Source organism: Crassostrea angulata, unplaced genomic scaffold (genome assembly GCF_025612915.1).
Source record: "Crassostrea angulata isolate pt1a10 unplaced genomic scaffold, ASM2561291v2 HiC_scaffold_93, whole genome shotgun sequence".
Taxonomy (NCBI): domain Eukaryota; kingdom Metazoa; phylum Mollusca; class Bivalvia; order Ostreida; family Ostreidae; genus Magallana; species Magallana angulata.
The window spans coordinates 89,841-115,580 of record NW_026441648.1 but is presented as its reverse complement, the minus strand read 5'-3'; the positions used below and the strand labels follow the sequence as shown (position 1 = coordinate 115,580).

At 42.7% G+C, this 25,740-nt stretch overlaps 1 protein-coding gene across 2 annotated transcripts in view; it reads left to right on the top strand.

Moving 5' to 3' along the window:
* The window catches only part of LOC128169080 (probable JmjC domain-containing histone demethylation protein 2C), a 51,384-nt gene extending 26,815 nt beyond the window's left edge, over window positions 1-24,569 (top strand). The window contains exons 6-20 of one of the 2 annotated variants that reach the window (XM_052835250.1): window positions 1,523-1,608; window positions 4,750-4,870; window positions 6,886-8,458; window positions 9,716-9,950; window positions 10,343-10,453; window positions 11,283-13,130; window positions 13,471-13,638; window positions 14,238-14,544; window positions 14,801-14,984; window positions 16,628-16,845; window positions 16,983-17,398; window positions 18,781-19,876; window positions 19,986-20,251; window positions 22,275-22,586; window positions 23,076-24,569. In XM_052835250.1, coding sequence (XP_052691210.1) covers window positions 1,523-1,608; window positions 4,750-4,870; window positions 6,886-8,458; window positions 9,716-9,950; window positions 10,343-10,453; window positions 11,283-13,130; window positions 13,471-13,638; window positions 14,238-14,544; window positions 14,801-14,984; window positions 16,628-16,845; window positions 16,983-17,398; window positions 18,781-19,876; window positions 19,986-20,251; window positions 22,275-22,586; window positions 23,076-23,150 — 7,016 coding nt within the window. In that variant the 3' untranslated portion in view covers window positions 23,151-24,569. The remainder of the gene's footprint in view (window positions 1-1,522; window positions 1,609-4,749; window positions 4,871-6,885; window positions 8,459-9,715; window positions 9,951-10,342; window positions 10,454-11,282; window positions 13,131-13,470; window positions 13,639-14,237; window positions 14,545-14,800; window positions 14,985-16,627; window positions 16,846-16,982; window positions 17,399-18,780; window positions 19,877-19,985; window positions 20,252-22,274; window positions 22,587-23,075) is intronic. The other variant, XM_052835251.1, reaches the window with a different exon arrangement.
* Window positions 24,570-25,740: the final 1,171 nt, after the last annotated feature.

Genomic DNA, 25,740 nt, shown 5'->3' with positions numbered 1-25,740 from the left:
GATGGAATATAACCCAATTTAATTACATTCGCCCTGATCCCTTGTGACTGCAATATCGAAAAACGATCTTGTCTCAAAGCCATAGAGGGAATTCCAGCCGATAGAAATTCATCAGACGCAGAGCCTGGTATTGATTCCGTCAACAGAGTCGTGAATCGGAATCAATGGCTGAATATCTATGTATCTACGGTACACTGTTTGGATGGAACTCTAAAGGCAGGTTTTTAATGAAGCCAAGAATGTCACAAAGGAAAAAATCAATACGGATCAGGAGATTTAATGGCAGATGACGGATCGGAACAGAAGTGCTAATCGACGGAGATGTCAGCCACCAGACTGTCATCAATGGAGTCCGCAGACTTTCTCTCTTTCATAAGCATTCTATAGTCATAAAATATTCACCCCTTAGTTCTTTGATTTTCTTTGAGCAGTGCATTGGTTAATTCTGTAGAAGCTTATCAGAGAAGATTTTTCCACTAATTAAAGATGTTTCTCTTTTATTATGCACCTATTTTAACAACCAGTATACAGTCATTAAAGCTCATGGTACTTAAAAATAGCTCAGAAGGAAATGGAGTAAAAAAGGGAAAAGGAGGGAAAGGATCATTGAAGTGTGCTATGTCTAACACATGACATTTAAAAATGGGAAATATTCCTCACAGTAATGATATACAAACTCATCTATCATGCAGTGCCTCATTAATTAAAAATTGTGATCGAGAACACATAGGCATGATCTGAAAAAAGGCCTTAGGTAGCCATCTTGTTTTTCTTTGTGTGGTTTGACCTTCACCTTTTGGCTAAGCCCTAGAGGCAGTCATCAAATTATCATCTGTCCATAGCAAACAAGCATTACACTGAGGGGCGGGCTATGCTGAGCATGTGCAATCACAGTTAGCAGCAGATAACGACACTATCAAGCGGCCAGCCACATTGTAGACTGGAGGAGAGTTTACTGCTATTGATTCAACAGGTCTACAGTCGGAGCCTTCAGTGAACGTGTTTCCTCAGATATTTATCTAGGTTTAATGACTTGGAAATATTTTTGTGTGGAAAGATTTCTTTTCTCCAAACAGTGAAAAAGCTGTGTGTGTGTTTGACCTGATTCTTGTGATTGTCTGATCTGTATAATTGTGAAAGAATTTTAAATCTCTGCTCCCAGACGATTAGTTGGTGGCCGTGTAGCGAGACATTTAAGCGGGGACAAAAGCGAGATCAATGTGAATTGCCATTGTATCTCCACTCCTTGTGACAGCACTTAGGTACAGTTAAATGGACTCCAGTGTTCTGATAATCAAATTGCATTGTTTAATGAATGAGGTTACCGCACACCACTCAGCTATTTTCATCCGGTTTTGAAAGCTTGTTTGCATGACTCATATTGATTACAGCCCTAGCGTATGCCTTTGATAGCATACTTCCCTAGTCAGTGCAGGTCGGAACAGTTTATTCGTCTGTTGCCGGCATTTTCTTCAGCAATTTGAAAAGTTCGTTGATTCTGGATTTTTTTTTTGTGTTTTAGTGGTTGACTCAATCTTACGTGGAGTAGAGGTTGGAATTGGACCGCGGAGGACGAGACAGACCAACAAAGAGCAGCAGGCTATTACAGTAAGTCCTTATTTATCTATAGAAAAAACAGTTCTGTGGTAGTTTTTGCATTAGAAGTTAAAGATTGGAAACAAGAAAAGGAAATGGGCAGAAATGAATAGAGTGGGCTGTTTAACCCAATGTCAAATTTGAAGGTCAAAATAAATAGGGGGTTCAAAAGAGAGAGAGAACAAAAATAGAGGTGTGTGGTTTTGGAAGGTTTGGGGGGGGGGGGGGGGTAAGCACTCTGGCAATAAGCTAGTCGACACCATGGCACATTAGGATCACTTGAGTTTGGGGCCCACCGTAGGGAGTTGGATTTCCCCTTAATACCAACACGTGTGAAATCTGTTTATTTTGACATTCCGTCCTGTAAGATGATTAATGATCCTGATGTAATCTTACACCACCTAATGGGAGGAACAGAGGTAAACAGATGTATGGAGAGAGAGAGAGAGAGCCCCCTGTACCCCCTCCCAAGGTCAAGCCGGGCATACCATTAACCTAGTTCTCCACCACTGGGATAGTTCCTCCTTATTTTGGTGCTGCTTTTATTGTTCGGCTGATTTGTCAGACTGACTCGCCTTTAGACCCAGAGGCCTGTGAAAGTCATGAATCAACCCTCGCTCCAGCAACTGTGTTATACAGCTAACAGCCGGGAATTCTGATCCCACAGATAGATTTATTGTGTTACAGCCTGTGAACCCCTACAGCTGCTGTTCTATTTATAGCCTCTGTACTCCCAGACATTAGTACTTGTATAGTCAAAATGATACTAACACTCTCCCAGGTCATTAGAGTGAGTAGTCAGAAATTCTGTAAAACACAACAGCTTTTTTAAGTGCATATGAAAAGGAGATGAGTCATCTTTTGCGCTCCTCTGTGCCTGTTAAGTGTAATATGCGGAAAATATGTTAATATCTGATACCACATGCTCCGCTATTAAAATTTTATGACACAGTGTTTACATTTAGGTGAACTGCCTATAGGTAAATAAGAGACTTTAATTTAAATACAGGAGAAAAAACACCCATATTGACTCGAACAATATCTCGCCTTTATTGAATCTGTATAAAGAATTCAAATGCGTGGCAGACGATTTAAATGCTGCATGTATTTTAATATTTGATAGCGCTTGGTGTTTTTGTGTGAATGACGACAAAAGACTTTACAATGACACATTGATTAAATAGGAACCGTGGCCCCGTTCTGTGGCCAGTCAGCCGCGTAATAACGCGCCTCAGAATTAATAGCCTTATTTATATTCCTGGTGTTAAGTACATGCATGCTTCAAGTTCTAGCTGTTAATATAATTAGCTCAGGATGTGACAGTACTCTGTGTTTATATGGGGAAAGTATCGAACTTCTAGATCTGATGGTGTAAACTCTGAACTCTCCAGCAGAAAGGTAGAGGTAAGAGATTCTCTCTCGATTCATTGCCAGCTATAATGTCTCGCCCAGAGCAAAGGTTTACAATTAAAAATCCCACATCAATTACATGGTGCATAACATGAATATTCGCTGTGACCCTGGGACAGCTAGGTGACACATCTGTTGTAGGCTGTAGGTTGTACAGTTTGTACAGTGCTGTAACATCTATTTAGAGCTGTAACGGCCAGTGCTAGATAAGACACTGCCCAAGATCAGCCATTTAGGTCAGGGTAAGAGGGGGTTATCATTGTTTATTTCATCTTTGCTTTGGACACCCAATTGATTGGCCACAACTCTGAGGTTTCATACCACGGCCACAGAGCTAGCTCCCCTAGCTAGCCGGGACAACAATAATGGTGGAGTTATTGGGGGCATGAACAGCAGTGTCCTGGCCGTAGCCCGTGGGACTAAGTGTATAACATGACCACATGACTGATAGTGACAGGTAACGTCTGTGATTAAAGCCTCTCTTTGCAAGTACCTGTAAATGGCGGCTTAATTGCCCAGACCTCTGACAAAGGTGTAAATCTTTCCAGGTGTAAAGCTGTTCCTGCTTAGAATTTCTTATGTGACACAATTAAAGTGATAGAATAACTAATTTCCAGGGGATGGGATTTTTGAATTTGTTATCATTTAACATCAATGTAAATTGCTCATGAAAATCAAATAAGATATCAAGATATGTAAAAATAGAACTGTTTAAACTTCAGATAAATGAATGTGTACTTTGCCCCTGAAATGTACCTGATTAATTCCTGATGTGTTTAGTCATTGCCCCTTACAGTGGGAGATTTAATGCTTGTGTTAATGTCTGCAGTTCTACTGCCTATAAATTCCACATTATATGACGAGCCATGTCTTGAGATGGTCCCTTATCTGCCTTATCAAACATAGGGTTTGCAGAATAGCTCTAGGCAGTTTATATTTGCATGATAAAGAGTGTTTAAAGGGTCGATGAATACAGCAGATTAAATTTCAAACTGTTAGAATTCAAAAGTTGTTTGTGCTTATCTTATTGGGGAGCAGTCAACTGTTGAAAATAGGTCAGTCCTGTTACCTGGGCTGTAGGAGGAATGTGCTCATTGTCCGCGGCCCTAAACTTGTTTGTGGTGAGCATACTGGCTATTGATTGACTTGTTGAACTGTGCAGTGTTAGAACCTTCAGTGAGGAACACAATTCTGTACAAACTGTTAACGATTGGCTGATTCAGTGGATTCAGTGGATAGGAAACATCTCTCTCTCTCCTTGTGAAACATCCTTTGTGATCCTGCCGCCTCATTATCACTTCGACCGAGGGATTGACGACAGATGTAGTAGCGTACGCAGCGGCATGAATTGAGCAGAGAGAGAGGAGCCATCCATTCTGATTGGTATGAGCATTATGAGGACTGTTTACGTGGAATGTTGAAAACTGGGTTTGACATTTGCGTGACCTTGTGCTCCCTGACTGATCCCCGACATCTGGTGTACTGGAGTGTAGTGTGTGGGGTGTTATTGGCGGAGTACTGACAACTATGCCTAGATTTGTACACACTTAACTGCCGGCACAGTCACGGTAATTGATCCCATGCCAACACCACTAGCAGGGTTCACTGTGGTTTTACCAGATGATAGATTACGCCCGGCCTTGTTACTCGGCTATTTTTGTCAGTCGAATATGTACGCTCAGTGCGTCATTTACGCCAGTGGTATATTCGCCTCATTCTTAAATTAATTCTCTTACTTTTCAGACAAGAAATCCTACATCAAAACAACCTTCATCCAACACCGAGAAGAATTCCTCTGTGCGGAATAACAAAGTGAAACAGAAGGAATTATCTTCTAAATCGACGGAGCAGGAACCAGAGAGAGGTAAACATCATTTGTTTATTTTGTGTGTTGACTGATTGTTTATATAATTCATTGTGTAATTTTATTTGAAATACTAAAAGGGGGGGGGGGGGGGGGGTAGTATGGTATGATTTGATAGAGGGGGCCTAATCAGTGACCTTTGGACCCGCCTATTGTCCTGAATAACAGGGCCTAGGTAACACGCAGATGTTTTGACAAATCCATGAACAGGCTCAGCTCTGGTTACCTGATTGTCTGATTCACACATGTTTAGCATTTATAATGACAAGTGGATGGGAGATTTGCATGGGCAAGCCTGTTTTATTCAGACAAGATGGCTGGCCCAGTGACAGCTGCCCAGACCTTGTGCAGGATTAGCATTGTGTAGAAATTATTCCTGGGATTCTTTAACCTCTTGAAAAGTCATCAAAATGGATTGATTTAAGACTAGTCAAGGTATTTAATCATTCGTTGTAGCTACATAATAACATAAAATCAAATGCTATGATAGCGTGTGAGTTGACTAATCTATTTTTTTGCGATCTTTATTTCACAAGATGGTATATAGAATTGATTGTAAGATTAGACTGTTCCGAGACAGAAATCGATGCCTCGCCGCTAGAGAAGAGTAATGTGTGTATGGTGAGGGTCAGAGTAATGTGTGTATGGTGAGGGTCGGGGTTAAGGGTTAGTGGTTTTGCCAGTGACGTTGATAAATTCTAGGTCACAAAGATAATAAAGCTATAGAGACACTGTTCACAAGACACTTCAATCTGCCAGCTTTCTCATTGTGTATTCCACCGAGATACGGTTGATAATGAGCTCTTCTGTCAGTAGATTTCACTCCCCGGGAGAGCCGTTCCCAGTGAGTGTTGCCAGACATTTATAACATTGATACAGCTTGCCTGTATAACACTGCTACAAGTCCTCAGTCAGTCTGGTGCATGTTTGTACCAGGACCCGCTCAAGGAAACGCTTTGTTTAATTGTGTAGTTGTTACACAGGGATTTCCAGCAGTTGGCAGGAAATCAGAGCACTAGACTCTTTGATCTAATGCAGAGGAAATCTGGCTGACCTGTCTGTATTGGTGTATATCTGTATTGCTGTATCAGTGGTGTATCGTGGCTCTATTAGTGGTGTAACGTGGCTGTGGAAATAGCAGTGCCCGTTTATACGCCCTCCATTGTTGTTCTATGTAATGCCTCAGGACCCGCCAGACAATCGTTATTTAATATACCTGAATTGATATACAATTTCTGATCAGAAATCTGTTATTAATATTTATAGATTCAATGGTCCCCGTTAAATATTCCCGAGCAAGTTGTACATTGATTGAACTGATAGTGTGTGATTGATGGCTGAACGGTTGATATAGGTGTATGTGTGTGAAGTCTGGTAGAACCATCATCTGATCCCAGATTGTAATCAGCAGTTATCAATAATAGACCAGCATTCCTATAATCACCGTCTAGAGTCCAGGGCACAGTAAATGGAATGGCTTTCTGCGAGTGCCATTTAATAATCCCCTGTTCACATTATGAATTGTTAATCGGATAAGAGTTCTCATTTCAGCCAAGACCGAGTTTATGTTCACTGAATTGTTAGGTGGTGAAAGTAAACCTGTACGCAGGCTTCAACAGGATCGGGCCTTGATGTCATTAAAAGAAAATCTATTACAAAATGACAGGAGTTTAAAGGACAGTTACTTTGTTCAGACACAACTCAGTGCATACAATGGCAGTCAAGTCTATCACAGAGTATTGACTTTTCTCCCTCAAAAGAAAAAATCCCTTTCCTACAGCTTGGCAGGAGCCCAGTGAGGGATTTACACAAATAAATACTATTGATTAAGACTCTCCCAATGGGTCTACATAGAGCAGAGAATTGAATACCAAATAACACACTGGTTTTAAATGACAAACCACTGAAGTCTGGGAATTGTGAGGTGGGAGGGGTCTTCTATCATAGATAATAAAACATTGGTTGAATTTGATATGTCTTTATCCTAATCTTATTTATTTTCTTGTAAATTTCAGAAAAACCGAAAGCAGGGAAGTCTGTGTCTGCAAAAGACAGAAAACGGAAACCTGCTGATTTCTCGGAGAATTCAAATGACTCGACAGAAACAAGTTCGTCTAAGAGTTGTCGTTCAGTGGAGAAGCGAGTGAAATCAGACAGTAAATCAGACAAACCCGATCAAAGCAAGGCAGCAACAGATCCATCCAAATCAAAATCAGAAAACAAATCGGTGAAAAAAGACTCTTCTAGTGACAGCAAGATCCCCAAGGATAAAACTACACCCAAGCGATCCTGTAAAAATTCAAATCCGGAAACCCAATCTAAACAATGCACAAAGTCACGTCCAAGTCGACTTAAAAAGGACTCCCCTTCCTGTGATTCATCATCGTCCCATCATGAGGGTGTCCCGGGCTCTCCCGATATCTCGGAGGACTCCGGTAGTGTAGCAAGTTCCGTCTGTGATAATCAGTCTGCGGGGGAATGCCCTAACACTCAGGAGACCACATCTGAGGAAGCCATTATAGAAGATAATATGCACTTTATGAAACAGAGGTTGTTAGCTAGCAATTCCTCTTCCGAAAAATCGCCGGCTCCTATTAATGCCAACATTGATGTCAATCGCTCGGTGACAGATCAAATCGCTAAACTTTCACGCACCGAAAGTGCTGGTTCCATCCAAGAGGAGGGGAAATCCAATTCACCCAATAAATCTGTCTCGCCAAAAGGTAGCTATCTCACATCCGATGTGTTTACACATGAACAAGGCAAGGAGCTTCGAAATAATAATAATATCAGTGATAATATTTCTGGATGTAACTCCCTGTCCAACAGTTTAAATCATGAAGACCTGCGATCTAGTTCGCGAGCAAGTGAACACTCTAACTCAGGATTAAGTGAGGACAGAAGACCAGCATCTCGACTCGATGATCTCAAATCATCTCAGAAAAACAGTCCATCGTCTAGTCCATTGATAATTGACAGAAGTGAACCCGTAAATCCCTATAGGGACCCAGAACTCATGAGAAAAAATCCTGTTCACAGTAACGTTCATGGGATGTTAGGGAGCCACAAGAAACCATCCTATGCCAATGTTCATACTCCCATCCCTTCAGCTGCCACTCCCACCCCCTCCATTCCTTCTACCACCTCCTACCCCTCCCATCCCATCCCCAATCATGTGATCCCTTCCCTCCAATACCCTCCCCATCACCTGACCGCTGCCTTGGGGGCAGCTTCTCTGGGTCTTCACCCCTCCCTGGCTCAGATGGACCCTAACCAACTAGCGGCCCTTCAGCACCAACAGCTGGCCTCCATGCAGTACCAGCTCCTGCTCAACAGAGGGGGTTACCCTGCCAACCTGACCATGCCCCAGTTAGAGCACCTCTGGCAGAAGACCTACCCCTCGATCCCCATTCCCCCTCAGTACCTGCTGCCCAAGAACAGGGAGGACTTGTTGGGACACTTGTTCTCCAAGGAACGGGAGATTATTGAGAGAGAACGCATGGAGAGGGAGAGGATGGACCGGATGGAGAAAGAGCGCATGGAACGGGACAGGCAGCTAGAGAGGGAGAGGCAGGAACGCATAGAGAGGTAAGTGTCACTGTACAGAGAGAGAAAAAAATAGAGATATCAACAATGCAAGTCTGTGTAGTGTCTAGTGTTTGTATCCTGTTTAGACTTATCAAATTGTCTGTGTAAAGTGATGTACACCAAATGTATTGATGATCAGAGAGTGGGTTCATCAGGAAGTGTTCAGACCATGACATGACTGATTGCGAGATGTGTAGTCATGATCTGTGATATCTATCAGGGAACTTTTATTTTGACTCACAAGAGGTGGAAGAGTTCTAGAACTCTGCTCCCAAACTCAGCCCAGCATGTATCTTCCAGAGAGGAAAGCGATCTTCTGAGAGTCAAAGTAATGGATTGACTGTAGGTGGTAAATGAATCGTACATATGTTCAGGAAATAAAAGCAAGGGCTACTTGAGATTCAAGGCAGATGTAAGAATAAAAAGGCTAGATCATGACATTAATGGTGTGTAGAGCTTTCTCTCAAGTCATGCGCAGGGCACGTAGGGGTGACTTGTGTATACAGAGCTGGGCAGTGGAGGGTGACCAGCCATTGTAATACAATCCCCCAGGGCCGCACACACCAACATGACATCTCCTTATTTGGCAGAAAGTAATTTGTGTACCTTACAGCAGGGCTTTAATTTGCGGCCTATAGAATTTTATATTGACTAAGCAGATCGTGTTTTTAAATAGCTATTGATATTTTTGTATAATGGCTTTGTACTTGTGTTTGATCAGAGCTCGTGAACCTTGATAGCCTACCTATCTATTAATCATGTGTTAACAGGGAACGTCTCAAAAGCTGATAGTTAGGGACACCTTTTTGTATTACACCTCCAGCAGGGAACATCTCAAAAGTAGAAATTTGATAACAAGTGTTCACTTGATCAACAGCAGATTGATGCCATTATACAATCAGGATCTGTCCGATGATTAAACATGTTTGTTGTTTAATTAACCTCTAAGTAGGGTCAAGTTCTCAAATCAAACCAGACATAAACACATCACAGCATTTTCTGAATACAAAGACCCAGAAACAGTTTTATAAATGAGTTGTGCTCCCATTCATGTGATCAATATATCTTTTCCAATTTTAAAAGAAGACAGGTAAACTAAAGGGGAAACAGAATTGGGTTATTTGTAAACCATTTTTTAACCCATTAATGAGTTACATAGTAACTTCTACCCGTGTCTCCTATTTATTTTGTTGTTTTTTATTTCTTTGTTTTGTATTCTTTAAGGTAAATAAACTTTATGAATTGTCTCCTTTTCAGGGAACGTGTTGAAAGAGACAAAATGGAGCGGGAGAGGGAACAGGCGATAAGAGAACGAGCAGAAAAGGAAAGAATGGAGAAGGAGAGACAGGAGCGAGAGAGGAAGGAGAGAGAAGAATGGAAGAGGATGGAACATGAGCGCGAGCAGAAGAAGGAGCGAGAGAGGATCCTGAAGGAGTCGGCCGACACCCTGGCCGCCGTCGATGACCACTTCGCCCGCTCGCTCCGCAAAGAGGTGAGAAATTGCAGAGAGGGTTTATTTTTCTGGGTCATGTAATAAAGAAAGAGTCGGGAAGATCTTGATGTGTTTGAAATTGAAATAGATGAACATGTCTGTCATCTTTGTTGGACATTTGAATTTAAATTATAATGTGAGATGGTAATGAGAGAGTAACGAGAGATGTGTGTAATCCATTGATTGAGATAAGAGAGATGTGTGTAATCCATTGGTTGAGATACGAGAGATGTGTGTAATCCATTGGTTGAGATAAGAGAGATGTGTGTAATCCATTGGTTGAGATAAGAGATATGTGTGTAATCCATTGGTTGAGATGAGGGTGAGGCTACAGGGTACTGGTGTGTGCCCAGTCAGTGGGTCTGGGATAACCGTGTCAACTCCTTTGATAGGGTGTCCGGGGCGGAGGTTGGGCGGTTCCTTCTGTTGCAATAAGGACAGCTAAGTCTGGACCCCCCACTAAACCCGAGGAAAGTAGTAAACCCAGCATTGATGACAAACAGGTCAGTGAGATTAGCTAATCCAGCACTGCTTCCTAGAGTGGTAGGGATGCTGCACTGTGTTACTGTCAGGGGAGGGCCACCATGCCTCGCCTGTCAGGGACTAAGGGGAGGGGACCAGGTGCTGGGAAGACAGGAGGGGGCTTTTATGTGCTTACTGTTGGTGTGCTGTGCTGGGTTGGGTGGTGTGAAGACTGCATCTAATGGTTGACTGTTTGACTAAATATCGCCTTGCCTTGCTTCTCACTTTGTTGTTGGGGAGATTATTAACCAGAGAATTGGATTGCGTTGTCAAAGTCAGAGATTCTGGCTGTGTCATAGTCCACTGTCACCAGGAATACCCAGTGACGTCAAGTGCCTTAATGAGAATTTTATTATCAAGTCTGTCTCATCACTCCCATGCGATTGTTTATGTTAAGTGTTATTAATATGATGAAACTCTTAGTTTGATTCTGATTGTTTGTTTTATCAGGGGCTACTTTTGCCAAACTACATCTGCTAATTAAACATGCAGCCAAAACCAGTAGAAGACTTGTATGATTTAATAAGTTCCATTCATTGTTTAGTACAATTTTAGATCAATTGTAATTTACATGTAATTACCCTAGTTTTTATCTTTCCAGTCATACAATGGATTTAATTAGGTGCATAGTGAAAAAAACAAGCCTATAACTAGTTCTCATTAGTAATTGCTTTTCCTCACTTTTTTTAATAATCTTTAAGAGACACTTGACAGTCATTATGTCTAGATATATGGAACTCGATAATAAACTAGTTCCTAAATGACACTACTTAATTTTAATCTAGCTTATTGTTTATTAAAATTTTCCAGGAAAGAGAACAGATGATGAAAAGGCAGCAGGAAATCTATCCAGAGATGGAGAAGTTCTACAAGCAGACGTATGAACACCAGAAAGCATACGAACAGCTCCAAAAGTCGGAGATGAAGATGGAGAAGCTCCCAAAGAGTGAGGCATATAAGGCTGGTCCCCCCAACAGCTCCGTGCCGTCCGGCTCAGTGAAACAGGAGAAGCCCAACTTTAACCTGTACGGTTACCAGCCGTTCAGACTGGCCTACATCTCCCCTGACCAGCTCCATCTCCACGGGCTGGACAAGAAGGAGGAAAAACTTAACATAGACTCTTCAAAACAAAGTCTAGCCCACGCAGCAAACATGGCTAGTCAGATGTCGTCTGCTCCCCCACCCCTCATCAAGGACAGTCATAGTTCAGTGATCGTCAATCACCGTAACAAAGACGTCTCCACTAGTCCGCGACCAGCACACTCTCACCACAGCCATCACATGTCTTCTCAGTCTCCACGGCAACCCAAGCCGGCCCACACACCCAGTCGTCACCACGGCAGTCCCCATCAGGACCAGTCCATCGACCTATCATCCTCCTCCTCCTCCTCGGGGCTGCAGGTCTCGGCGTTATCAGCATTTAGATCCACGGAATCAAAACATATTGGACACAGAACTCAGAGCCCGCTCCGTGTGGCCAGTCCGCATCAGTTGAACACGGCGGTGATGCATCAACCAGTGAACTATCATAAAGGTGAGAGTAAGCCTCGCTCCAGCCCCCATTCTAAGTCCCCCGTGTCATCGGCAGGCAGTAACGTTCCATACATGTCTGCAGCCATCGCTCAACCTCCCGTGTCCTTACCCCCAGGATCGGTTGATTACAGCTGTAGCCTCATTCAACAAGGTCTCGTACCCAACCCCATCTACTCTCAGAACAGTGTCAACCCAGCAGCAGAACATCACCATGGCAACAGTCACGGTCTGTTGACCACCACTCAGAGCATGGCTCCTACCTCGTCCCACAACACCCAGTCTATCACAGGGCAACAGGGAGTCAAACGCAAGCCCGGCAAAGAAAGCAGCAACCGCAAGCGCCAGAAAGGGGATGCGGGGGGCAGTAATTCTAGTGTGGGGGGTGGTGTGCCTGTCACTACCCCCCAGATAATGACAAACCCCTCCCCTTACACCACCACAAACAGTCAAACATCTGTCACCTCATCAGCCTCATCTGCAGTCTCCATGCTGCTCTCATCTGCCTCGACCTCTATTCCCACCTCTGGCACCTCGGGATTTATGGATAGTTTTAAGTCCTTCGTAGAGAATGCTGTGCAGAATGCATTTTATCAAGACGCTGACTTAACGGATCACAAAAAGACTCTTGCTCCCCCACCACCCAAACAGCAGAAGTCAAACCCCACCTCCCAGCCAACTGGTGAGGAGTCCAATAGTCTTATGAGGTCCAACAGCAATTCTAATCTTATTGACACAATTACCCGTGTGGCGAATGGTCAGATAAATGACACGGACAGTGATACCCTCAGTGCTCCCAGCCCCCCACCCCATGTCTCTCACCCCCACTCTCAAGGCAAAGCAGCTAATCACCCAAAACTCAAGAAAGCGTGGCTCCAACGTCATTCTGACGAGGACAAATCAGAGGTGAAGGTCGAGCCAGGGTCGCCGTCCACTGAGGCAGACCTGTCCCCCAAGGCCGAGGACAAGCTCAAAAACTGTTACGTCAACCTGACCAACATCTCACCCAAGAAGGAGCCGGGGACCAAGTCTCCGGTCAGTGCGTACAAGCTCCCTAACGGCAATCTCAGCGGGAAGGACAAGGACGACGAGTCGACCACCTCGGCCTCCGAGACCGAGTCACAGCAGGTCAGTACTGAGTTTCAGTGAAATATACTTAGACATGATGAAGTACGGAGTTCAAAGCTTGCTAACCTTGTACACAGACCTAAGCACAGAGATAATTGGTGTTAATGTAATGTTCTGTTTGGATGATGAATGGAATGATTAATCCATGATTTGATATAAGATTTCTTTCTTATTACATAACACTGAAAAGACAAATTTCCCAAACATCATTCTTTGAATCACTTTGCATAGTCATATATCTGCTCCTTTCAGGCCTGATAATGGTGTTTAATTCTTTTTTCACTTGATGATCTTGCTTATCTTTTGGCCTTTCACTGAATGTGTTAATTATGTTACCTAGGTGAGTGATTCATCTCAGAAGAGGAAAGTTCAGACTAAGAAGGCTCAGCCCAGTAACAAGAAATCCAAAGCTGACAGTGATGACAACAGTCCCCCACCCCCAAACCCTCCCAAAAAGAAACCTGTTAAAAAGAAGGAGGGGGCTAAAGAGGGCACAAAGAGTGTCAAGGTAAGCCACCAGCACAGGTATCACTGGGAGGACCAGTCAAAAAGAGAGAGAGAGAGAGAGAGAGAGAGAGAAGAGCTTTGATTAACCAATTATATTCCTATATCCAGTGTTTGTGAGTGGATTATGTTGTTGAGCTGCTCTAAATCTTTTAAACAACAGTGAACATTAAACAATAGACTACGTAATCACACCGGTGTCCAGAAAGTAGGTCAATACCATGGACCCCATGTGTATTGTTAAATATCTGATGTTTACATTGCTTTTGAGAAATATGTGGGTGATATAAGAATGATCTTTCTATTTTCAGTGTTTTTGAAAAATTATTAAGAAGCATATATATATGTAGAATTAGCTAAATGCTACTGATCAGGAGGTTGACATTTTCTTTGGTTAGGCTCAGATTCCTTTGTAGATAACAGGGATGCAGGGGGAGGCCATTATTGATTTTCTCTCTGCTCCAACTCTGTACTTCCTCCACAAGTTTATTTTAGACTGTGCCTTTTCCCAGTGGGTGAATGTAATGAATAAAACAGGAGTTTGGTGCACTCAGAGGACAGCCATAGAACTCAAGCAATATTTATCTTCCTTTTTTTTTAAAGGGCAAAGAAAACGCAGAGGAAGAGAAACCAGTCAAGAAAGAGAATACAAATACGACATCAGGGAAAAAGGAAAAACCTAAAGAAGCTCCGAAGGCCAGGCCGGCAAGTCCTGAACCCATGGAGGTGGACAATCCAGAGGTGAAGAAAGAGAAAACAGAAAAGTCTGCTGAAAGTATGGCCTCAGCAAAGACAAAGAAAGTGAAGAAACCCAAGGAGGCACCCCCCAAGCCCGAGTCTTCCACATCCCCGGGGTCTCCTCCAGCAACCCCCACCCCCACAGTACCAACCACTCACACACAACCGGCAGGTCAGTACGGGAAATCATTGGTCACTGTCATACACAGTTACAAAATATCTGTACCTGACCTTTGTTATTGTACTATTACAATTTCATGTAATTGCTTTTTTTTTGTCCACTTAACACTTAGAGTAAAACTATTATTAACTAGTACATGTATAAGTCACAGATGCTACTTATTTAGTCATAGAATAGAGCCCTGATAGTAAAACAGAATTTTTTTCCATTGAATACTATTCATCACATTTTTCGCTCATGTACACAGGGAGCTCCTCCTACAACAAGCCACCCGTGTCACTGCTGAAGAAGACGGGAGAGTCGTTCCTCCAGGACGATTCGTGCAGCGAGGTCACCCCCAAACTGATGAAGTGTCGGGAGTGTAAGATGACTCCAACTCAGCGCAGCAAGAAGCTCCCCAACATCTTCTGTCGATTCTACGCCTTCAGAAGGTAGCTTTTGTACACTGTTATCGACAACCTGCTTAGTTGATTTCTTGGAGAAGGCAATTTTTTGTCGGGGAGAATGTTGGAACATATTTCATGTTTTGACTTGATAATCAATGAAATATTTCTGATGCTGCTGTTGTTGTATTGAGCTGTTCATTGAGGCCCACATCTTCCCTGCATCTGCCCTCAGGAGGTGCACTCACCCCCAGAGCTTTGTTTCCCTGCTGGAATGGGTCAACAATAGCATTTTCTTTGTTTCTCTGAACAAAATTAGCCTTTTAAATATGCAGGACATCTGGCTCTTATTGAGTGAGGAAATCTTTGCCAACAATACTTGTAAAAATAGCTGGCTGTGTGCAGGAGAGAGGAGGCTGGCTAAGGGAACGGAGTGATAAGATACTATTTATTGTTAGCAAGTTGTAGAAATTCCAACCCAACAAAAACTGTTATCATGGGGAAAAGAATTTAGGGAAAACACTTCAGGCTTGGAAGAAACTGATATTATTCATTTATCATCTTGACAAGGGTTCCCAATTCTGATGCTGGATGGGTTATTTTTTCAAGTCTACTTCACTAGATAGTGGGATTATTAGCTTTATTAGCTGAATACTAGGGAGGGGGGTGATTGAAGTTCAAATTCTCAAATATTAGCTAGGGATTTTTTCCCTCTGTAGAATGATTTCTATTTTGACATTTTCTGTAAATTTATGTGGCCAGTCAGCCGAGAATATGTCTGAAAATAAAAAACAAGTGACAGGCTCATAGGTCAAGATGGTTATCTCAAACAGCAGTTTATAGAGTCCTGTCTGGAGAAAAAAAACACAACAAAATACTGGGGCTAATATTTCTGCAATAAAAGGCTCTTTGTTGTTGCTATTGATAAAAAAGGGTGGCCTGTGTAGTGTTGGTGCATTCAGAACCTGATCACACAGATCTCGCCAAGTCGCTGTAATAGATTTCCCTTGTGGCCATGGACTTAATTAATGGGTTCCATGCAAAGGCAAACTGCTACATGATCATTAGAGCAAGAGAAAATTCACTCCAGCAATTTGTAAAAAACAGGGAACAAAGTTGCAAAGCAAACAGAAGGGTTTCCTGTTACTCCATTAAATGTGTTTTGAGATGATTTATGGTCCAAGTGATCTATTATCAGTCCTCTATTAAAAAAACATGAAGGCATTTTCTTTTTTTTTATGAAAAACTTAACTTGATGCACTTGTTGGTTTAGCTGAGTTAATGTTCTCCAAACTTGGCACACAGCAGGTGTGGATCTGAGCCGGAGAAAGCTGAATGTTTACATGCTTCATCCCGGCAACAACTTGCCAACAGAGTGATGAGCCTCTCCAGATGTAGCACTTGTTTCTAAAGTGCATCCTCTCTGTATCTAATGGGAAAAACTCTGACAATTACAGTGTGGGCTGAAATCATAAATTCCTATGAATATAATTAGAAATGAGTACATTTGTAGCATTTGGCTTTGTTTGTGCCATGGTTTAGGAAATATCAAGGGGAATGGGGGGTCCACATTAATAAATCAGAAGCATTCCATTTGTTTTATATGTCCCCTAGTGTGCAGTTGTAGTGTACTAACTTTGTCTGTTTGTCTCCATATAATTGTTGACTGATTGTCTGTCTGTCTGTCACAGGTTGCGCTACAGTCAGCGGGGTTTCCTGATGATTGACGGATTCTCCGAGCTGTCGGACGCCATCAATGACGACATTGACCCCTGGCTACCCAACATCCCAGTCATGGAGCCAAAGATAGACATAGACACTGCTAAGTACATTGTGGCCAGAGTGGGTGATAAATTCTGTGAACTGGTTCAACAGGAGAGAGAGTCCAAGAGCCTGGCCGGGGACGAAGGTAAGTCCAATGTAAACAAAGTTGTCCTCAGACACTAAATAAAGTGACCAAACCCTATACAACAATATCCACAGACCCGAGTTCTTTCCTCATTCTCTAGGTTACAGTTTGCAGTAATATCCTTTGTATCATTTCAGCCAAAATTGCGTGGAAGCGAGCAGTGACCGGGGTGCGCGAGATGTGTGACGTCTGTGATACGACGCTGTTCAACATGCACTGGGTGTGTCACAAGTGTGGCTTTGTGGTGTGTCTGGACTGTTACAAGGTACGCCTCCGGGCCCTCCAGAACGACAGCAGCGGTGAGGGGGAGGGGGAGGAGAACGACCCCTACAACGGGGTACAGCAAGAGGAACAGAGGGACTGGCTGACCTGTAGCGCTAACCGACAGCAGCACGAGCCCGACAAACTGATGCTGACCCAGATCATCCCTGGCGACGCCCTTTGGGAAGTGGGCAAGCTGATCCACGACATGAAGAGGAAGTGGAACATCCCCTGCAAGTGTTCATGTGCCCAGTCCAACTCCAAGCTGGTGCAGAAGAACGGGCTCAATCAGGTAAACACAGAACTAGGCTTAGAGCACGGAATTATGGAAGATACTGTGTATCAGCACAGAACTAGGCTCAAAGTAGGGAATTATGGAAGATACACAGAACTAGGCTTAGAGCAGGCAATTATGGAAGATACACAGAACTAGGCTCAAAGTAGGGAATTATGGAAGATACACAGAACTAGGCTCAAAGTAGGGAATTATGGAAGATACACAGAACTAGGCTTAGAGCAGGCAATTATGGAAGATACACAGAACTAGGCTCAAAGTAGGGACTTATGGAAGATACACAGAACTAGGCTTAGAGCAGGCAATTATGGAAGATACACAGAACTAAGCTCAAAGTAGGCAATTATGGAAGATACAAAGAACTAGGCTTAAAGTAGGCAATTATGGAAGATACACAGAACTAAGCTCAAAGTAGGGAATTATGGAAGATACACAGAACTAAGCTCAAAGTAGGGAATTATGGAAGATACACAGAACTAGGCTTAGAGCAGGGAATTATGGAATATACTGTGTATCAGCACAGAACTAGGCTCAAAAAAGGGAATTAGGAGAGGTTCCATGTATCAAGTTTTCCCAGTGTTATTATCCTCCTGTCCCCTCAATCTAAAAATAGGAGAAAATTGACGTTGCTTTAAGTTGTTTCTGTTCTATAGAAATTATCAAATCAATAATAACTATTGTTACCTATTTAAAGGAAGAAACCTCATATAAAGAAATTTATGAGCAGGCATTTATCAGATTTCATCATTTATTGCAATATTGATTCTAGATCATCAATTTTTGTGTCACTTCTTTTGATGAGTTTGTCTATAATGGTCACACTCTCTAATGGAGTAATAAATAGGCAGTCTCTGGGCAAGTTAATGATGTTACAATCAATGATGTCATTAACATGCTGTAAACACTCAGCAGCTGTTGTCAGAACAAGCTTAAATCATCAGAACTACAGGATAAAACGGGGATCCAGAATCCCTTTATCTCGCCCCTAGCTGCCAGAACAAATAACCTCTTGTTGAAATTCTCTCTTCATTTTCTTTTTTGAGAAGAATTCTTGAAAGCTATTGAGGCCAATGTGAGAGCAATATTACATCATTCTCTGAATGCTGCCCAGAATGAAAGGAATGCCTAAGAGCTGTCTGAACTTGCCAGCCACTGGGCAAACACTCAAGATAGAATCAATATCTTATATTGAATTAGCAGCAAAATAAACGGGAAATATGAATGTTTCAGAGAGAGAGGGAAAAAAGAAGCTAATAAACAGAGCTTACAATCAGACACCAGCTGCTCAAAATTATACATATAATCTGTTTTGTTTTGTTGTGAACTTTGAATTTTTTCGCTATTGCAAAAAATAAAAATAAGATTTCTTAATTTTTCAGCAATATGTACAGCAGGCGATCAACCACTTGTCCAACAACAAAAGCAAAAAACTGATGAATGGCATCGCTGAGGATCACAAGATGTTCAAGGGCAAGAAGGACTCGATCAACGGCAACATCAAGTACAACCCCAACAGCTCTTCCCCGCTCAACCTGCTGGCAGATGTTGCCTCTATGGACTCGGAGACCAGTCGAGATCGCAGCGAGTCGCCGTTCGGCAAGAACATTGACAAGTTCGGCAAGTCTTACAACCCCATCACTGAGCCGGTGTCTCCCTGCGGTGGTGGAAGCAATGCGGGGGATGGGGATAACGAGAAGAAGAACCCTGCCAGCTGCTCCACCCTCAGGGAACTGTTGACCAAGACGGCCGGCAAAGTCAAGTCGGAAAACAACAACAAGAAGTCCAAACCCAAGTCCAGCAGCAGCACGCTGGATGATATCATCCAGTCCGTGGTGGAGAAACAGTTACCTAGGGACGAGAACAGCCAGCCCATCCGGCTGATGCATTACATTCCTCGTATGGGTCACAGCAGCATGTTGACGCGCGACACTCCGATTCTGGTTCACAATCTGACGGAGACCAGCGTGATGTATCCTGACGTTCCCCACTCCTGGCTGTGTGACGGCCGTCTGCTCAGACTCCACGATCCCAAACACAAAGGGAACTTTAGGATCTTCCAGGAGCAGTGGAAGAGAGGTCAGCCCGTCATTGTGTCCGGGGTGGACAAACTCCTGAACCGCAATCTGTGGCACCCCACCTCGTTTGGTAAGACATTTGGCAAGGAGAAGAACGATGTGGTTAATACCATGTCTGGAGTGGTGATCATCGGTCACCCCATGTCCGTGTTCTGGGAGGGGTTCGAGCGCCTAAGGGACAGGCTTCTAGATGATGATGGAGAACCAATGCTTCTGAAACTTAAGGACTGGCCCCCAGGGGACGACTTCAGTGATCTCATGCCCAACCACTTTGACGATCTCATGCAGGCGCTTCCACTACCTGAGTACACTCATCGCCATGGCAAACTCAACCTGGCCTCACGATTACCAGACTTCTTAGTGAGGCCCGATCTGGGTCCAAAGATGTACAATGCATATGGTAAGTAGACATTTTATCTTTGTACAATGATAGAAACCTTACACAACATGGCTGATTGTTTCTCTAGGTTATAGCAGGTTTTTCTGAATAAGTTTGTTATTATTTACAGGGTCTGCCAAGTACCCCAGTGAGGGAACAACCAACCTTCACTTGGACGTCTCTGATGCTGTCAATTGTATGGTGTACGTGGGGATTCCCTCTGACGGGCCCGGGGGAAAACAGGTACACATCAACATGGCCATCAAGGCAATCGACGACGCCTGCTGCGACACCATGACCAAGAAACGCGTGCGGGAGACCAATGAGGTTCCTGGGGCGCTGTGGCACATCTACGACGCAATGGACGCTGACAAAATCCGAGATTTCCTCAACAAGGTATTGATTGACTTCTTAAATGTAGAAACATGATTCACCCTGGAATTGAAGTGATTCATTATCTGTGGGTGTAGTCTTAGTTCTGTGTATGATGCAACAGGAACCAACAGCTTTGTTATGTAATGGGATGTATAACTTCTTCCTGTTAAGTGTTTATGACAGTCTGTAATTAGGGTCAGTTTCCAGCCATTACATCCTAGTGCAGAAAGGTCGACAGGGGTCTTGGCAAACAACCATATCACCCTTTCTCACACTGAAATTTCAGTCATAAATCAAGTGTTGAGTATCAGATGTTTGAACACTAAATTTTGAGTTGGAGAGAATATTACGGGGAAATATCTCAGCATTAATCATAGACATATGCAAGATGTCAACAAAAATATGAATATCTTAGCCAGACACTAAAAATAAAAAACTTCAACTTATTTAAAAGAAATCAAACAAGACATTTGTAGGGAACATGTATGTAAATAGATATACACAAAGGAAGTTGTTTTACTCATGACAGCTTTAATTAAAGCATATTTTGCTCCCATGAAATCCCTAGCAATGGTGGATAGGTAATATGACACCAGAGTACCTGTTTGTTGTGTGAGGTATGAGATGGGGGGGGGGGGGGGGGTCGACCTTGAGCATCTGAGGAGGGCTAGTGAACTCTGTTACTGACAAAGGAATGTAGACAGTTGGCTGGTGGCCAGATTGACTGGTTCCCAGTGATCAGAGGAGGCGGTTGTAATTAATCTCTGTGCGTGGTTACACAAGGAAGTTGTCTCTGTCGTTCATTGTCAGGCATCCTGTGCTGCATCTCTTTTGTTCATTGTCAGGGTTCTTGTGCTGCATCCCTTTGACGTTCATCGTCGGGTTTCGTGTGCTTGCTCTCTTCCCCTTTCTGTCAGGAAATTGGAGAGAGCTGAAGGAATTTCTCCTCCAGATAATGGAGATCTATAAAGTGTCTGTAGACTGTGTTAGACAAGAGTTACAACGGATGCTGATTAGATAATGTAATAGATAGCAGGTCATGTCGGGCAATGTAACAACACTAGTATGGGGCCCCTTCTTTTCTCCTTTTTTTCTACATCATTATTGCCACTTTAAAATTATTCACACCACAACAGCTTTAGCCTAACCTGAAAACCATCCTACGTATATATCTGTCACCATTACCAGACAGATGTGTCTTGCATAACACAGCAATTCAAGTTTTGTTTGTTTATCCTACACACCCAAATATTTTAAAAAAGATAAATAGTTGCACTCCAGTGCTTCAGGGAAATATTACACAACATATTTAAAATTCAGCGTGGTTTTATAATGATAGGTGAATGACATCTGTGAAATGTTATGCATTTATTCAATCGACGACTGTTTTAAACTTGATTTGAATAAAAACCATGCAGGAAATATCTGGCAGCTTGCCCAGTCGAGTGATTGACGGATATAAAGGGCTCCACTGACAGTGACAAGATAGAGTAGTTCTCAGACCTTGGGGAGAAAAGGGGCGGGGCTTATATCTAATCTTCATAATAAAACATTCAATAGATATCAGTTCAAGTTTCAGAGTCTTGATTGTAATAAATCTCCCTCTGTGGTAGTTTACTGCAGGATCCTAACATTGATCATCTAGTGTTGGTTTATGTACAGTGTGTGGCAACAGCCGGTGATGTAACAGTGCAGACTGTGTTTGTTTGTCTAAGCTTTCATAGTCTGTTATTGAGTGCAATTGGGTATCTCATATATGTCACAATTATTACTTTGATTGGGGTTTTCTTTATGTGACAATCATTGCTACTATTGGGGAGCTATAATCATTGCTTCTATTTGTGTTTTCTGTATATAGCAACCATTGCTACACATGGCAACCATTGCTACACATGGCAACCATTGCTACTATATGTGACAATCTTATTATTGGGGATTTCTTTATGTGACAAGCATACTTACTATTAAAACTTTATAATCATTGCTAATTTTGAGGTTTTCTGTTTGTGACTAGCATACTTAAAATTGTTTTTATATTGAACAGGTGGGCAAGGAGCGAGGGGAGGAGATAGAGCCCCACCATGACCCGATTCACGACCAGAGCTGGTACCTGGACGTGGAGCTCCAGAATCGTCTGTATAAGGAGTACGGGGTGCTGGGCTACACCATCGTACAGTGTATGGGGGACGCCGTATTCATCCCCGCGGGGGCGCCCCACCAAGTCAAGAACCTCCACAGCTGTATCAAGGTCGCCGAGGACTTTGTGTCCCCGGAACACCTGAACCACTGCTTCAGTCTCACCCAGGAGTTCAGGCTGCTGTCTGACACCCACACGAATCACGAAGACAAACTACAGGTAATTGGTTCACACTCTCTCCCTAACCACACTTGCATCCCCAACCAGAAAAATATACAATGTAAGGAAGTTATTGTAATTAGAGGTCTATCCTGTCTATACTATCTATTGTTGTAATATCAGTACTGCTGTAGGAAATGGCTGGTTTTTTCTCGGCATGATCTTTTTCTCTTTAGAGAAGTGAACAGGCATAGTCTTTGTCTTCTAACTCTCCACATCTTGAACAAGTTCCTGTCTCCTATTGTATACTATACAGGTGTTATTGTGCCTCGATCAGCCACGACCAGTGTTTTCTCTCATTGAGCTGTTTTTTTTTTCCTGCCATACACAGTGTCTGACAGGCCTTTCTTGTTAATGTTTCATGACAAACTGCTTGCTTCGCCAAAAACCTTTTTTTTTCCCTCTTCGTTTTTTTTTTTCTGTTTTGGGCTGTATAGCAATTAATCTGCCAAGAGCTGACTTGATAAGCTGAATTTTAATGTTTTGCAGGTAAAGAATATCATGTACCATGCTGTAAAGGATGCATTGGCTGTGCTCAATAACGCTGAACCAGAGGAAGACTAGGTTAATCAGGAACCAGTCAAGTGAGGCGAACTGTGATGTCACAACGTCAGGAGTTCAGTGGGTGCTTGGACAGCCTCTAGGAGCATGGAACCCACAACAGGAATGTTATATATGGACCACAGTGAGATATCTTGGAACAACAGACTCTGTAAATAAAGTTCTCATGGAGTGATAGTGCAAGATTCTCTCTCAACACTGGAATCAATACATTTCATTCTGTACTAAGTGACACAAAAACTCTTCAGGCCAAAATTTGATTTCCAATGATAAGGGCCTCAACCAAACATATCATGAACCGGAGAATGATTACCCGAGGTAGAACAGCCCGAGGAGTTACAGAATTACAGGAGTTACAGAATTACACGTTACCCCGCTCTGTGATAATACTACTGCTGCAGCTGTTAACACTGCCAAGGACGAATCATGTGCTCAGCACCAAAAGCAGGGGTGCTGCACAGCACAAAAAGCAGAAAAAGTGCTGCGTTAGAGATACTCATCAACCATTGGATGACAGACAGAGTGCTATGCTATTTTATGCTATTTATGGATTTTCTATTTTCTGCAGAATAATGAAATAGTTTGTTGTCTTTTATTTTTTTGTGAATTTTGACTGATCCAAGTGGATCCGATGTAGAAATACCTAGCTTGGAGCAGACACATTTTGATCTCATGACTTTTGTTCTGTATATCAGGGAGTTGCGTACCGATCTAATACGACCTTGTCAGTGACCTTTGGAGGTGAAGGTCACTCTGAAAGACAATAGACTTCGTATAGAGTTGGTACATGGATTTCGGTTCCTCGTTGCAAAGGAAGGAATCCACTGACCGCCTTCACTGTGTGCCCGTCTTTGGGGGAAGATGGAGCAGACAGTGTAGTCGGGAACTTGTGTGTAATGACTTGTTGACAATAAACAGATTATATGTATGTAGCACTAGCAGAGTGCTGGAGCTGGCCACTCTTCATCCACACAAACCATTATCATAGAGTGACCAGCTCCAGCTCTCTCGGCCGCCCCGACAGGGGGCCTCTCTTTCCTCATTCTGTTCTGATGTTTAAATTTTATTGCTATGAGTTGTTGATGTCTTAGATATATATATGATAATGCAGATTGCTTTTTTCAGCCAGATGCGAGTCTTTTCTTTTCTGTTTGTGTATGGGCTTGTATTGGCTGAGATATATATATATTATATATACTTATATTGAATATATTCTATATAGAAGTAACATTGAAAAATACAGAGAAAAATGCCAATTTATTGATTGTTTTTTTCTTAGCTTCATTAATGTCCCAAAGTTGATCATGTCAGATTCTATAGAACTACACCTAGTGTGGCTATTGCCATATATACAGAGGCTACATGTTGAACTGTTCAAAAGTTGTTGGGGAAAATTCTGCATTAAAAAAGACTGCATTATAACTGTGTGTCCTTATCCTGTATCACTAATGGCTGCCCCTGCCTGTAATGGTCGGGGGTATATACATGTTTAGTCAGGACCGGTAACTTTTAGAATACCTGTTTTACTGGGCAGTGACACTTATGACCTTGAAATCAAGGTCACGTAAAGTGAAGTGTGTTGGTCAACCAAGTACAAAACAGAGAGTCTCGTCAGGTATTCTAGACCACTGCAGTGTGTGGAAAACATCACACCTGCAATGATTTGTATTCTACGTAAAATAAGATTATCAGACAATCTGGTCATTAATTATCTAAGGGGAGAAAACCTGCAGTAAGGAACCCGGATAATGTTGTCTGTGCAATGGAAACAGACAAAGGTTTCTGTTTTGGTGTGCATCCAGACAAATACTGGGGTAGCAGGGCTCGCTATCACGGGCAGTGCTTGAGCTATTCAGCCACGTGAACCATTCGGCGGGTAAAGATCAGATAGCGGTTGACATCCAACGTATTTGTACAGGGTATGATAATGGGGACCGAGATTTCATTACTAAGGTGTAAAGCGCTGGATAGAGCCGAACAATACCCAGACCCGTAAATAATCAATACCCCGTGACGCGCCCCTTTGTGTTGTACTTTTCTGTACAAATAGACAGCATTATCTGGGGAAATGACTCCCGTGTCAGGCTGTGATTGCCACGCACGACAGGCTTGTTAAATTCCACTTCACTCCACCGCTACAGCCATTAAAGGAAAGAATGGCTTTATGATCACTTTCCGTGAAATATCCCAATTCTCTTTAGAATTGACGAGCTGACGATAAAATTCTTATTTAATCAGGGGGATGATAATTTTTTGTAAAATAGTGCTGCATCATGTTGAACTACTTGTCGACGCGAAGTTCCCCGCTCTCTGCTAAATGCTAATCCACCCACCGTCTCTCATGATAGTCTCTCCAGGTGTAAGGGGTCATAAACATGGCCATGTTTGCGACAGAACTCTTCACCTAAATATGGTCTATAACTTTCAAATGATAAATATAGAGCATGTACAACGTACTGTTGGCACACCGTATGTCGTTTCGATAATGGCATGGTAACCATAGTTACTGGAGGGCCTATTCTCCTCAGGGAAGTGGACAAGTGTAGAGCTACACATGTCCTTTTCGCTAATTAAAATACTGGAGGATCTTAGA